The 16,240-nt window shown below is 33.3% G+C and overlaps 2 protein-coding genes across 2 annotated transcripts in view; one reads left to right on the top strand and one right to left on the bottom strand.

The window, feature by feature from the left end:
- The window catches only part of LOC119676742 (hemicentin-1), a 437,106-nt gene that overhangs the window by 191,979 nt on the left and 228,887 nt on the right, over positions 1-16,240 (bottom strand). The window lies entirely within an intron of this gene.
- On the top strand, positions 12,193-15,448 carry LOC119680425 (GATA zinc finger domain-containing protein 14). Its single transcript, XM_038093233.1, has 3 exons — positions 12,193-12,255; positions 12,405-12,567; positions 12,642-15,448. The coding sequence occupies exons 2-3, from the start codon at positions 12,421-12,423 to the stop codon at positions 15,396-15,398; spliced, it is 2,904 nt and encodes a 967-aa protein (XP_037949161.1). The 5' UTR covers positions 12,193-12,255; positions 12,405-12,420; the 3' UTR covers positions 15,399-15,448.

The raw sequence follows: 16,240 nt of genomic DNA, 5'->3' as shown, positions 1-16,240 counted from the left end.
TGATAATATTCAAGTATGGATCCGAGTATTACTACAACCTTAATAGGTTGTAGTAGGATTTATGTGATTCCGCAGAGCTACTAAGGCATTTCAAAAATTACATCAGTTCAAACTTACTATCTATATTGTTTACATCATTTCACCACCTTTATTACTTGACCAGATGTAATTACAGATAGTGCTTCAAAGGTTAGACCACATATCATCAAAACTTTTTTCATTGACAATGATACTGATGGAAATCGGAAGTAATGTAAATCATAGTACAGCCAGAAGTGGAACGATTGTAATTTTAAAAAAATATAATTACTATCTGACCATTGACAATGTTACTGATAAAAAACTGTAGCCATTTCGTACATATCAAATGCAGAACTTTTGTTCCAAACAGATCAGAAAGCTGCTGTAACCGAAATAAAAATGAGAAAAAATTGGATGGGGCAAATAAATACATTCCATGACAAGCCTTGACATGGAACCCACAAGGTAACAGACGCCCTGCTGCACCGGCTTTAACTTGGAGAATGACAATTCAAAGAGAAATCACAGAAGTGCATTACACATGGAACGATATATCCAGAGCAGCACCTAACAGAGTGCGATTCAAGAGAAACGTTGCGACCCTATGCCCAACTAGGGGAAACGAACACTAAGAAGTAGATCACAAACAGTGGAAGACTGTGTAATTTTAAAAACAGAGAATTGCTGTATATGTAAAGGTAGTTTTATTAGCACTAAGTCACTGTATTTATTATTTACTCTTTATTATTATTAACATAAGTTTTCAAATATCATATTGATACTACATATGTAATTTTCACTCTTTAAGTTCCAAAGTGTTATAATATTTTTCCAGACATATTTTCCGAAAAACGTTACTCTTTTTTCCTATTCCTTGTATAAACTGCTACATTAATTGTCAGTCAAATGCTTCACAAACTCATGTGAGAACCGACAAAATGGAGCCACAAAATTCAATCAAAACTTCAAAATCATAGGCGATAATAGAAAAGTATTTACATATTCCAATCATATTAAAATAGCTCGCATCAGAAATTTTCGGTTTAGCAAGACTCACAGAATTTAATTAAACTGTTCGCATATCGAAAAATGAAATCATTTGCAAAAAAGAAAAAAAAAAAATTAAAAAAGGATTTAAAAATATTTTTTCAGCTCCAGTTATGCACCACAAATCCGAATTTAATGAAATTTCGCACTGCACTGCAATCGCATTTAAAATATTTCAATCGCGCCAAAGCTTCCAACTGTCAAACCAAATAATCTTTAACTATTGGCCACAAATTCATTGCGGGTTTTTCGTTTTATTTTTACTTCTTAGCGGAGTGCCAAATAGTGTCCTGTGCAGGATTTGAGACCAACACGTTTTTGCTTTGACAATCCTTAGCGCAATGAAAAATTCAATACTGTGTCACTTTTGTGGCGCGTCGTAGTTTTTAAATTAAATTTACTATAAAGCAGCGCTACTAGAAAAAAGTAGCAGTGGCGTTTTTTAAGTGCAGCCGGAAAAAAATTTTATAAATTGTATATATCCTGGCAGCACACAAATGGATGCTGACTCCTTTGGATTTATGTACAACGATTTGCGATTTTGTACATTTTTGTGTTTTCGGTTCATTTCTTCTTGGACAGCCATTCCTTTTTTTGTTTCTTTTTTCCTATTTTCGGATTTATTTATTTTTTTTTTATTTTTATATGAAATCTCACTTACCATTACAGAGACTTCATCGTAATGTTTCAACATGTTCACAGCTGATTGCAAGTTGAATTATTGGCATTGAGCAGGGACTAGGGACGCGGTGCCCGCATTATAGGTTAACGTTTAAATTATTACATTAAATAGCTGCAAAAAGCAGGAGCAGTACGCGCAAAATGTACACAAATGTTCCAGCTAAATTTTAACATCTCAGCATTTTTCTTCTCCAGTACGCAGTACCGTTGGCTGCAGTGGTCAATGGCCAATGTACTTCCCCGGCACATACTGATAACTGAACGCACATACTTTATGGACGCGGACGCTTATGTTGGCCAACGAAGTTTATGAAACATTATGTGCTTTAGGCTATAAATGTTCTGGAAGCTGGTCCATGGCATTCTGGCATTCGTGTATATTGAAAAATACTTGGAGTAAATTGAGTTTAACTAACAATTTTTTCATTTTCTGTCTTTCTTCTTTTCGTTATCTTATTTTCAACAAATTGAAACTAAAAATTTTATGATTTCTGTTGGTTTAAATTTAGATTTCGTGTGCACTGAAATTGTATCTTCTGTCCTGCGAAATTACTTCCAATGTGTAATTTATAAGCATAAGAGTTCACTTTTTAATGAAACGTTTGTAGCAAAATTGTTATTAAGTTTGAATTTTATAGTCAGCTATATTAGCATTAGTGCTTCTTAAATGAAACCAAAATATTTTCAAAATCTTCTATAAAAACCCTCAGCATTCTTTACTAACATAATCAAGTCATACATTGAATATAAACTACTGGTCTTGAGTTGTATTATTAAACTGAATTCAGAGCAGTTCACTCATGAAACTCCTGCACTTCACACATGCAAGCAAAATGTTGCTCAATTATATTCATGAATATAAAAAAAGTAATAGCATAAGGTAATAGACAGAACAAGACAAAACAACGCAAAAATAAATAAGTGCTAGGCAGCCATGAAAAACGAAAAAAAAATAAGCAGAATAATAATATAATAATAATAATAATATATAACCAATCAGTAGCACTCAATTTTTTCAGCATTTTGTAGACTATTGTCTTCCATAATATAAAGCATGTGTCAAATCAGTTCTGCTGTATAGCTCTGAAACATGGCTGGTAAGCATTGAAACTACCCGCATGCTGTAGTCTTTTACCAACAGATGCCTGCGAAATATATTGAGAATTTGGTGGACCCGTGTGATGGACAATGAAACGCAGCTGCAACTCACAAGCCAAGAAAACATCAACGTGCAAATAAAACGACTTAAATACAACTGGCTCGGACACAGATTAAGAAAACCCTATACGAAGAGGTCTGTCATGCTGCCCTATAATGGAACCCTCAAGGTAATCGAAGACCCGGCAGGAATCGTACCACCTGGAGCAGAAAAATTCGGCATGAAACAAATAAATCATATTTAGCATTAAACAGAAATACCTGGCGAGTCTATGTAATAGTCTATGTTCCTGACTATAACCTCAAAGATAACAAAAAATCTGGACGCTTAAGTCACACATGGAAGAGACACAATGAATCAGCGCTGTGATTACATTAAACAGTGGCTTTTAGTTTGTCGGTGTGTTTCATTCAAAGCTTTTCAAAATTACATTCAGTGTTTCTTAATGGTAACATACTAATGGAGGATCTGGAAAGGTAAATAAATCAATCGCATATTCATCGTTAGGCCAAACTAAACAATACCAATTCATATGTATCTCAATTTACTCATGAACAATCAAATTATCTTTATATGGAGCATACGCCCTACGTTGAAACTGACATATAAAAAGCTGAGACAAAGTTAAACTGTGATTATCTATAAGAATACAATAAAAATTATGTATTAAAACTTTGCATTCCTTCTACGTATTTTAAAATTTTTTATATAAAAATAATTTGATATATATCTATCAAAAATGTTTATGAAAAAAGGACTTTCAAAAAATACTGAATTTCGAATCTTTAAAAAAAATGTTTTCTTTATCACCAATGTTCATTCCATCTTATTTCAAATATTCCATCTTCCTTTATGTTGGCATAGTTTCTAATGGATAATCTGTTTAGTTACTTTCCCGGTTTTATCAGAGATGGATGTATTAAGGCCCATGAACCTTACTTGAACTTTGTTGTGTCCTGACCCCTTTTAACAATGTTAGCGCTATTCTTAACTCATGGTTGCAACAAAGTATTGTCGACAAATCCTCCTTAAAAATATGAAGTAATTTGCTTCACTCTCTTATCCTACACTTTCCAACACAAAAAATCAGCAAACAAGCTAAATTATGCCTTGCTCACTTCTGTGGAATAGTAAACTCAGGCTCATAGCTTTTTTAGTAGTTAACATGTGCTTCACTTGTAGTGATACTAATACTGAAAAGGGATCAGTAAGTGACAGATATCTAAACAGGCCAAGAATCCATATAAATTCTCCATTAAGAGGTGTACTTACGGAAGACAATTATCTATGGTACTTCATATTCATTCTCTTTTTTAGTTAGACCAACTTTGTAAGCACGATAAGGATATCTTATTATATACTATATACTGAGAGATATATACCTGTAAGAGCGCTTTTGAAGATTAGTAAAAAAGCAAAACAAAAAACTAATTTTCATTAATAATCGCAAACATTTTTATATTCAAAACCGAACCTAATTTTATACTCTATTTTGATAGCCATTCAAAAATACAATTAAAGTCTAATAACAGGTGAAGGATCGATTTTTGCAAAATTCTGCTAATAAATTACTTTCTTCTTGGTGGGATTCTGTGGCGGACAGGACCGAAGTGTGCAATCTATCAATGAACCAATGTGCAATACAATTTTTACAACCGAATTGTTTCTTAACTTGAATAATGAGACTTTTGTTGCAAGTTCAGTAACAAATTGACAGTGAAAAAAATATCATGCGACAGCTAAAAAAACGCAAACCGGAAAAAAGCTGCAAAAGACTGCAATTTTTTCTAGTATTAAGCAAACTTTTGCTGCTCTCAGTTGCGAAGTTTTCAATCATTTATCATCACTTGCAGTTCAAGCAGAAATCCATACAGACAAGGAACCAACTTTTTTTCAAGTGGCTGTGCAAGAGTGCGGAAAATCTTTTATGATGGGAAAGGCAAATAATCGAGAACAGAAGTCAAAGAATTTTAACGCAATTTTGCATGTGGATTTGCTTGAAAAGAATCGAATAGACAAAAAATTGATTAATTTGTTCTGCATTTCGGTATTTTGTGGTCTTGCAGCGCCACAATACCAGGTCGCAAAGAAGAGACCAAGTAAAATTCAAAAATTTTCAAATAAATTAATTATCTATAATAACAAATTTCTTTCCAATATTTTCATATTTAAAAGATATACTTTACTTAACAACAAAATAATTAACAAAAATCAATTTTCAATCGCTTCGAATGCCGCACGCGATTTTTTTATCAAAAAATATAAACTTTTTTCAAGGTTGAAATTATTTTGCTGAGGGCAAAAATCGCAATAAACACGCCACATCCTTTTGTGCTAATAAACAACTGAGCTTGAAACAAGCCAAACAAACAGACAGATTGACACGTACGAATACGCTAGCGTGCCTAAAATAAGTATTCACAGAATAGACAGGTCGTGACATCAGTACATTGAATAAAAATCAACTATTTTCCAATTCTAAAATTCTTACCCCATTTTATTTCCAGTTCGATTTTCAAAAAAAAACCGCCAAAATCTAATAAAAACTGACGGGCGTAGAGCCGCGCTTGTATGCATACAAATGTATTTCGAGAGCTCACTTTTTTTTATGAACAGAGTTGCCAACAGTTCAGAGTATAAAAAATATATGTCAAATACAACACTTTGATAGTAACACGCGGAAATTATAAGAAGAACAATAGAGCAGCATTGCTACGATGGAATAAGGATAATGCCAATTAAATGGCAGCTGTTATCAATGGAATAGAAAAACAAGATTAGCCATGCAATTCTATAGACAAAAGGCTTATTGTGGAATTAGTTGATCCACAACATCTTCATTGATTTAAGACTGTTTGCAGTGTGAGTACTGTCTATCAAAAAGTAAATTGTGGAATTCGCTGATCCACAACTTCTTAATTGGTTTAAGACTGTTTGCAGTGCGAGGACTATCTATCAAAAGTCCAGATGCACTAACTCGAAAAAGGCTCAACATTAGATTAGGACTGGCGTGACATTCTAAATAATCGCCATACTGATACGTCTTTACATCTACTGTGAGACTACATCTTCAAAAAAAACAGGGATGAGACTGTTAGCAGGTTCTCTGACGCATTACCGTGGCCTGCATCACCAACTTAACGGAATAAATTTTGGAATCATATTTTTTGTGGCTATCAATCATTGATTTTTTTCACAAAGCGTTATGAACTCAACAAGATGGGTTATCTAGTCACATTCTCTGTGACTTTGCCTCTTTGATCAATATCAGAAAGAGAATACTGGTCCTACTCCCTTCTAATATCAAATAATTCCCAATAGAAGACATTTCAGTGACTCATTCCCTGTGACTTTACCTCTTTGATTAATATCGGAAAGAGAATACTGGACGCACTCCCGTCCCCAGTAGGAGACATCTTGATTCTTATTCAAAGAGCTAAGTACTGGATTTCTGTTTGTTTAGTTAATACTAGTTGTTCGCATAAATAACTGGTTTTATCGTTTATTAGCAAAGCAACACTGGTAAAGGTAGATACATAATTGTTGATTATTTAATATAATTTGCAAAAAACCTTCAGAGTTCAAAACTATGACAAAACAAAATGTACTGAAAAAATTTCAAAAAAATATTTGACAAAATTATTGTTTCGATAATGCTATATCTCAGAAATTGGACATATATTATTATTATTATTTAAAAAAAGGGATTGTGCACTGTGATCTAAAAGATTTATTTTGCCCCTTACTCGGATTAGAGTGTTTCTCCAAGTCCGATTTCTTAAATGGAAGACAGTATAGAGCCTATCTTTTCTAGTCTTGAATCTTTATGATCCATGAAATACCGTCCCAAGTGTTTCTTCCGCTTGCGCATCAGTACCGCGCACTGGATAGCAGCATGTCCCGGAATCCATATTAGGTGCACCTGATTGTGCAAAAAATATTTTACAGAATTATTGTTTCAACGATGCTATATCTTAGAAATTTGAGAGATATACTATATTTCATAGAATAATGGGTTTACTACGATTTTTCTTAATGATTATATATTCAATTTCCACCGATATACAAGATTTTTTAACAAAGCAAAAACTACTAAAATTATTATTCGGTTATTGACGTTAAATCAATTGTTTACACTAGTCCTTTTATTTGGTATTCACCCGCATTTTCAGTCTAAAAAAAAACACCTACAACAGCATTGAATTTTATTTGGCAATCTTGCAACACGCAACACAGGCCATTGAATAAAAATGTTTGCTGAAGACACAAAAAAAGGACTCCGCCGCAATGCAAATAGACAATTGCACACACAACTCCAGATACGTGCAACTGAAACCCAACTAAACCCAACTAGGCAATGTTACTGGACAAATTTGGCATAAATGTGCGGTGCCATTGAACTGCCTGAATAGGCGGGCTGCATACAATAACCGCCGAAACCGAAACCGTTGCACTGCCATAAAATATGCCTTGCCGCGTGAGCGCTGAGTGTCGAAATATTCGAATGACAGCAGCGATAATCAACTCTGTTTTTGCGTATTTGAGTTTTTGTGTTTTTGTGTATTTGTGTAATTCTGTACCTGTGCATTCAAGCGCTACTTAATGGTTGACTAAGCAATTGTGGTGTAGTGTTTACAAAAAAAGGATAAAATCATTTGCAGTTGGATTTTTTATTCTAGCAACTGAAATTTAAAAATTAAACCTTTATCAAAATAAAGAAATTCGTTTTTATACAATCAAATCAACATTATATGCAAATACATAAGAAAAAATTCGAAATTGCATGTTTCACAAATAGTCAAAGTTTTTGTTTACTGTTTTATTATTTACATTTTTCCCTAAACAAATTGTGTTTAGATTGAAGGACAACATGTCGTTCTACTGCAGACTGCAGCGACATTGCATGTCAGTTCTGCTTTCCCCTTGCATTCCCCTATCGCTGTTGGTGTTCAAGTATATAATTTTAACTCCATTTTTAAGTAGTGCACAACGCACCAAACCGTACTGACCTAGTCCCATAGTAATTACAACTTAAACAAGAACTCCAGGGAACCGCAACGTTGTACATGACCGACCCAAATGTGCTTAAAAAAATTACTTTTATTATGTAGAAAGTGAAATTTCAAAAGCAACAAAACATAAACGTAAAGGGAAATGAGGTCCTTTTGATAGTTTGTAGTATCTGTAATTTTAATATAACTGTTAGAAAATGGTTCAAAATTTAGAAATCCACAATCTAAACAACACTTTTGATACCAAATGGAATACAAAAACTCTATCATGAAAAACGAGTAAAGTAAATAAAATTTCGATTTTATAAAAAATTAGAAAATTAAATGTATTTAAAATATTTCAATTTTATCAAACAAAATACAGCCACAAATACACATATGATTACATATCCACATATGTCTCTATTTGTAGTTAGATACTTTTGTATATAAGCATACGTACTGTACAGCTTCTAAAAAGCAACGATTGTAAATAAAGTTTCTGACTTTTACTTGTGATTATTCAAAGGACGAACTGAACAGCATTTCTCTTATAATGAAACACTTTGTACCAGTGCTGAATTACAAAAATCTGAGATTTACAAGTATAATATACATGAACATATTAATAAATCACATTGTGGTCAATATTGTCAGTTTGTTCTTAATAACATTAGTTTAAACCGCTAGTGTGAACCGTTTCTGAATCACAACGGTTTTTAACCAGAATCTCTAACTTCTAATTTAATTTATAGAAACCACAACCTGAACAAGTTTTTTTCTGATTTTTTTAAAAACATTGACCTCTAAGCCTGTTTGTTTTGAAATACATTGACTGTTAACACTCAACCGGAATGTCTTAACATATATCTAATTGAATTACTTCAGAAATATATACAGTTCAAAGTATGTGGTTGTATTTCAGGGTATATGACCACAACACATTGTTTTCAATCCGTGTTGTATAATGCCATACTCTTAGTTTTATTCAGGATAATTTAATCTGCATCACCTACAAAATGAAAATTGGAGGTAGTTGTTTTTTTGAAAAGATTTCGCTTCAAAAAAATTTTAGAAGATAAATAAATTACAATGATCAAGTAATTTAATCACATAATCGAAATATATATGATCGCAAGTAGATAAATAGATCGAAGGTTACTTTAATTAATATCAAGCCATCTAAGTTTTAAAGGATTCCTTTCAAACAATTTTTAAGAATTATAAATAATTTAAAATGATCAAGCAATTTATTTGGATAACCAAAAAATATAGTTGTGTCGCTTAACGAAAGACCCTGTGGTTATAGTTATATAGATATATATATCTATGTATAAATACAGAGTCACAAACAATCCGCTGTTTCAAATAATCAAATAGAAATAACCCAGCAGAAAATTTTAAATGGTAAAAAAAATGAAAATATCACTCTTATGATGGATATAGTGAAAATTTACTTTTAACATTATTTTTATTGAATAATATATGTATATAATATATTGTTAAAAGTAATAATAACTTTATACATAGTATGTAGATGAATATACATAAAAGAACTTATATAAAGTCATATGTATAAATAATTATTAAATAACACTCAAAACTTTCAAAACAAGGCTGTTATAAACGTTACTGGGTAATTGCGGTTTAAATGCAAATTTCAATAATTTCTTAAAATATTGTACATCGTTGTTTTATATGGACTAACGGCCTTTTAAATGGATGCTATATAAATAGAATTGATTGGACGTATATAGCACTATTGATAATATATAAAATGTATATACACATATATTGTATATAGAATCTCGGATTTCGGATCAGTAAGAAACAAATATAATTTACATTTCTCATAATCTAAATGAAAGGAGCTCATATGAGGTTCAAAAATATTTTATAAACTCTATAACTATCAATGTCACCTAATTAAATTATTCACTTCAAAAACATACAATCTTAAAACTTCGTGCACTTGTACAATATTTAAATAGCTAATAAATTTCAATAGGAATTTCCGATACGAATAATTTGTAACCACTTAAGGCCAATGCAACCGCGGTTATAGCTACTTAAAAGCATAATTCCAATTTCACTCACACAAGCAAAATCAATAGCAGATGTTGCGTGTACCTCGAATATTTTACATGTTGTGTTGGTTAACACCGCAACTGCCACGAAAGCCAGCAACGCCAACAGCAATGTATAAACCAACCACTTTGTATGTGCGATTGCTTTTGCTTTTGCTTTGTACCAGCAAACCACCAACAGTAAAACATTAACAACAACAACAATAGTAATAACAACAATAACTATTCAATACAGTATTTGCCGTTGCCATAGAAACATTTCATGATAATTTTCATAAAATAAACAAACCTATTTTTAGTTAAGGAATGACTTAAAACTCTTAAAGCCAAGAATTTTTGTCGCAGAATAATAAAAATGCAAAATAAAATAAATAAAATAGAAAAACGGAATTAAAAGCAAGTAAAAGCATAATTTGACTCTCTTACTCGTAAGAAGCAGAAACCAAAGTTTCTTATGCGAAGGCAGGGGAGCAGCATTGAACAAATTAACCAAAACCTAAAGCAGCTGAAATTTGTTTAAATGTGCGTGTTTTGTTTTGTGTTTACCAGCGACCGCGGTCTTGTGATATGTGAATGTATATGTGTGTGTGTATGTCTGCTAACGACAGTATTAATACCAAATTATGTCAGACTGTGTGCAGCCTTTGTACGTGTTTAGTTCATGCCAAATTCGCTTTGTAACTAACTTCAGTCATTTTTCCATTTTGTCACCGTTAAGTTTGTTTTGTGGTTTATGTAAAGTGAAATGTGTAAATATTTATTCAATCAGATTTATACATAAAAATTAAAAATAATAAAATATTGCTAAGACAACCGAAATGCATCCCAACACTGAATTGGATAATTATAAACTGCAAGTGGAGTTACTGCAGGAGAAGTTGCAGAGGAGGTAATATATGCGTTTAGTGCGTTTAAGTGTTTTTAGTGGTTTAAGTGGATTAAGTAAAAATATTTTTCTGAATTGTTTTATTCGGATGTCAGATTTTGGTTTAGTTAAGTTAAGTTATCAGAACCAGTTAAATGGCATAAGAAATATTTTTTTTATTTATGACCCAATCTTTCTAGACATTAGTTTTTACATACTTTTGTGGAAAAAAGTATCTGTGACAAGTCTAAGAAACTGGGAAACTATATAACTAAATAACTTAATTCATGACCATAACAATACAAATATATATATCTCCATCTGTCAGCTTCTACATGTATATATATAAAAAAAATTGATCACGGTTCATGGCACAATGAATTTTTTTCAGAAAAAATATTCTCAAAATATTGGAATATTCATATATAAAAAAAGAATTTAAAAATAATTAATACTTATTGGATAAAGAGCTTTTTTGATAGTAAATTTTCGAAAAAATTAACTTTGACCTATTATTTATTCCAACCCACTTAAGAACAGTAACATTATAGGGATGAATTAAACGAATATTTAATGGACTAAAAACAGTTGTACAAATTGAACTATTTTAGAAAACTATTACTTATACGTAAATATTATGAATAAGTATTTTTTGAATACATACATTTTTTTGATTTTCTCTTAAATCCTATATCTGGATAAATATTTAAGTTCTTGAAAAGTATATATTTAAGTTCTTTGAAACTATATACTCGGTATATATACTTGAAGTACGTGTTACTATACAGGAACTAAGAAACCAAAAGGCTGACGGTGACGACATCAGCTCATCTACAGAATATGCTTTGACAAAAGTATTCCGAACAGTTGGAATCTCAGTACCCTCTGTTCAGACTTGAAAAAAGATGACCTCAACTATCGCGAGTTAAGCCTAACATCCATCGCGTAATAGCTATCTCACATTAACTACTATCTAACGCGTCTATCTTATGAAATAACATTTTCGAAGGTGTAATGTTATACATTGTTATACACAATTAAAAACTATGACTTTCAAATAGTAATTTTCTTATTATCTTATGAAACTAGTGTGATTTCGTATTGACATTCTTTAACAGAATTATACAAACAAATAATATACCATTTATTTATTTAAAACGAATCTAAGATGCTTAAAAAACATTTTCATTTGGTTAATTATAATTCAAGATCTTAAACTAAAATATTTTTCAATCTAAATCGTCCCTTTTATTTTTGTAAATTATTTTCTTAATCAAAAAGTAAATTAACATCATTGCTACACTTGACGTAAATAAATTCCTTCGTCCTTTACACTTGCAGTGAAAACAATCGCCAACAATTGGAACAGAAACTGACACAAATACTTCACAAGCGCAATGAACAGTAAGTAACAACAACAAATTGAATTTAAATCTTAAATATCTGTATCTGAATGAGTTGAGTTGAGTTGAGTTGAGTTGTGATGAGCTGCGTAAGAAAGAAGCAATTAATTTTAATTCATTTATCGTATCTGATTTCCCGAACTGTTGTAGCGATAAATTGGTGCGAATGAAAACCCGTCAGAAGTACGAGCAATTCCTGGAGGAGCAAAGAAAACGTAATGAACGTAATAAAATGTTGGTGCAGATGCTGGAGCGAATCGATCAGCAAGCAGCAACCATGTCAGCTCGCAGCGAACGCTTGAAAATGTTGAAGGTGAGTTGAAAAGTGGTTTCGTGTCGTTGATTTATGAACGGTTTATTATTATTGATATCATAATTTCTTTACAGTTGCAATATGAAATGTACTTTGCGAAATTGATGCAAAGCCAGACAATACGTCAAATGCAACAAACGAGTGCAACGCCAACAATAACAGCATCGCCAGCAGTAGCAGCACTGACACCAATACCAATACTCGTGCCAACAGCACCAACGCCAACGGCAACATCAATTATTAATGATGATTTTGGCAAAAGCACAATGCAGCCAGCAACTGCAACAAACCGAAATGAAAACACAAATCTGCTATCGGTAACAGCAGCAACTCCAGCAACATTACCAGCAACATTTTGTTTAACACCACGACAGCAGCATGAGGCATTGCCAAGTAATTGCGCTGAAATTTTAACGCCACATCATTGGACTTTAGCAATGGCTACACCTACACCGGCTGGTATGCTACTTACAACACCATCCGCAGCTGCAACAGTACCGCAAGATTTTTTGGCAACATACAATTACATGCCACGCTCGCAACGTTGCCTGCAAACAATGCAAATGAATACAAATGCGACCAACTTCAATGGCGATGATTTGCAAGATGCATTCTGCAATAATAGTGAGGCGCAACTACCAACTTTACGTAATTTTAACCATGCAAATTATACAGTTGCCGATATCAATTTGGCAAGAACAGGAATGTCAGCAAATTTATGCACCACGCCATCAAATAGTATTGACAATTTTACTGCTGCACCATCAACGGCTTCTGACAAATATTTGGAGCCAAAAACGATGCATATGTCAACACCGTTACCTCTACAGCAACTACAGGATCAGCATCAGCAGCAAATTCTGTCAGAGACATCTTCCATTCCTTTAACTCCATTGACAGTTGATAAATTGCCAAAACCGTTGATGGCAATGACAGAGAAAAACTTTACACGTACTAATGTTGCTACTCCCGCTGCTGCTGCTACTGCTGCTGTTACAGCTCTTGCTATTGGTGATGTTGATGGTAATCATATTGATGACAATGGCTGTGTTGCCACTGATGACGATAATGTTGTTACTTATGACACTGTTAGCGGTGAGCAACCGCAAACTACAGCACAATTTCACGACTCGGCATACAGCAGCAGCAACAGCAACAACTATAACAAAAACAACAATGGAGAGCTCAATTCCAGTAACCGTTCAGTAAGCGATAAAGGTGCGTGGGGGCCACCTCGCATACCGAGCGTACAAAACGTGACAAAAGAAAAATTGCTAAGTTCAACTGATAATATCGCTGTCAATAACAATGCAAATAATCCAGTAACATCTACTGTTGTTACTACACCAGGCGATGCTGCGACTACAGTTGTTGACGACGCTTCCAATATTAGACAGAAAATCGATTTGACTTGGCAATCGCCAAGTGAACAGCAAATGACACAATCTTGGCACACACCCGAGAGGGACAAACAAAAATTCACAGACAACGGCAACAACAACAACAACACTGGGTACCTAAGTCAAAACTCACACATTAGCGCTAAAACATATAACGAGAATCTTTCCAATGGATTTAGTGACATTTCACGCACAAATTATGCGACAACAAATTACACCAACGAAAATCAAATTTCACCTTCAACAAACGAGCAGTCAGGTAATCAATCCTCCAAATCCCAAATGAATATTGAGAATATTGAAAATGCCATTTATGGGGAATTACTCAATCCTCCATTTACTGCCGAAAGTCAGCACTTACGTACCCCTGCACAAGGTTTAATAGAGGACCTAGTAGCAAAGGCGCAAACTGCTACTGCCCAACAGGAGATTTCCGGTGATAATAACGCACTGCATGCAAATGAGGAACAAAGTGCCGATATTGCAACTTATGCTAGTGTAGAGTACGGTGCTGAAATTAATGAAGGCAACACACAAAGCTCGGTGAGCTACAATCAAGACAATACAGATAACAGCAATGATCCAACATATGCCACCATTGGAGATGCAACTAATGCTGAAGTATATCCACAAGTGGTAGAGAATAGTTATAGTGAAAATATTGATAGTGCAGCAGATTATGCACAATATGCGGCTGATGCGAGCCCAATGGCAGCAAATGAAATGCAGCAAGATTATGCAAACATGAGTTATGCCAACTATGACGCAAGTCAGTACAATCAAGCCTATGATCCTAATGCCTACCCGGGTTATACATACGATGAAACGACAGGAGAATACACTCCTGATGCCACTCAGCAACAATATGCCGAAATGCAAGATGCCTATGCGGCGCAAGGTTACGAACCGCAAGCAACGTATGACGATATGAATCAGCAGAGTGCAAATTATGACTACTCGGCAGCATATGCTGAACAGACCGGCCAATCTGATATAATGCCACCATCTGAGCCAGCGATAACAGCTGAGTCAATTGCAATTGACCAACCCCCAGCACCACTTGATACAACTACTGACTACGCCGCTGCTAGTGCTCCAGATTCTGCTGGTATTGATGCTGTTGATGAAGCTAATGATCAGAATGTTACTGGTATTGCTGACAGTCTTTCAGCAAGTGGTGTTCCCGCAACTTCTAAAGTAATTAAGCCCACATCGATATTGTCCTCATCAGTCGACAAACACGCAATGTCTAATGATGCGCAGAAAAGGAAAAAACGCGTTAATTTTGTTGACAGCAGTGAAACGGATGATAGCTCAAGCGTAAAAGCAGCTGGCTCTGCTAATGCCAGTGGTGCTGCAGCTCCTGTTACAGCTGCTTCAAGCGAGAGTGATTTTGATTTTTCAGCAAGTGGCGATGATGCGGCAAAATGAATCCCTAATTAAGGTGCATTTGTGCGCCATGTAATTCGTTTGAAATTTGATTTATCATCAGAAGTGGATATTGGTATTTTGTCAAATCATTTTATTAAATTTATGTAATTAATAATAATTATTATTTATGTAAGAAATTGAATTTCGAAATGTTTGCTTTACTTCCTGGTTTAGATACTATCTATTTGTATGATATAAAATAGCATATTCACTTAGTTCTTAAAAAATAAAAAAGAGAACAATAAGAATAAAATTTGGGAACAAAAGTGAAGTTATAGTAAAGTTTACACAATATTTTGAGTTTAAGATATACGATTGGTATTAATTGGTTTAACATGCCTTCTCTATCCAATAATGACCACATAAAATATCAATGCACGTTTAGATTAGTTTAGCACATACATTATATGGGAACAGCACCCATACTTCACGTGGAAAAATACAGAAATGTATTAGCTATATTAAAACCACACCACAATAGACACATCATTTGAAGTCGGAATGGAAAAAGTGCAGTAATAAGAAATTTCAAAAAAAATGTAAGCAAAATGAAATTGATGAACAACGTAGTGAACATTTAGAAATTGAAAAACTCAGTTGCCAACAAACAAATCTAATAAAATGCAAGAATAACGCTGTGAACGAATTAAAACTAACTAGAGTTACCTATATAAACCAGTATCTAATATTTCAAGCGTTAGTTAGCTTTTCCACTCACAATTGCTTTTATATATAATGTAATAGTTTATCCCATTCTCTAGGCTAAAAATTCAAATATGATTACTATATCATTCATATTTTAGGTTACAAATACAAAAATATATGAATATAAATAAAGTCTT

The sequence above is a fragment of the Teleopsis dalmanni genome, chromosome 2 (assembly GCF_002237135.1).
Source record: "Teleopsis dalmanni isolate 2A chromosome 2, ASM223713v2, whole genome shotgun sequence".
NCBI classification, from domain to species: domain Eukaryota; kingdom Metazoa; phylum Arthropoda; class Insecta; order Diptera; family Diopsidae; genus Teleopsis; species Teleopsis dalmanni.
This window is presented reverse-complemented; position numbering and strand designations above follow the sequence as displayed.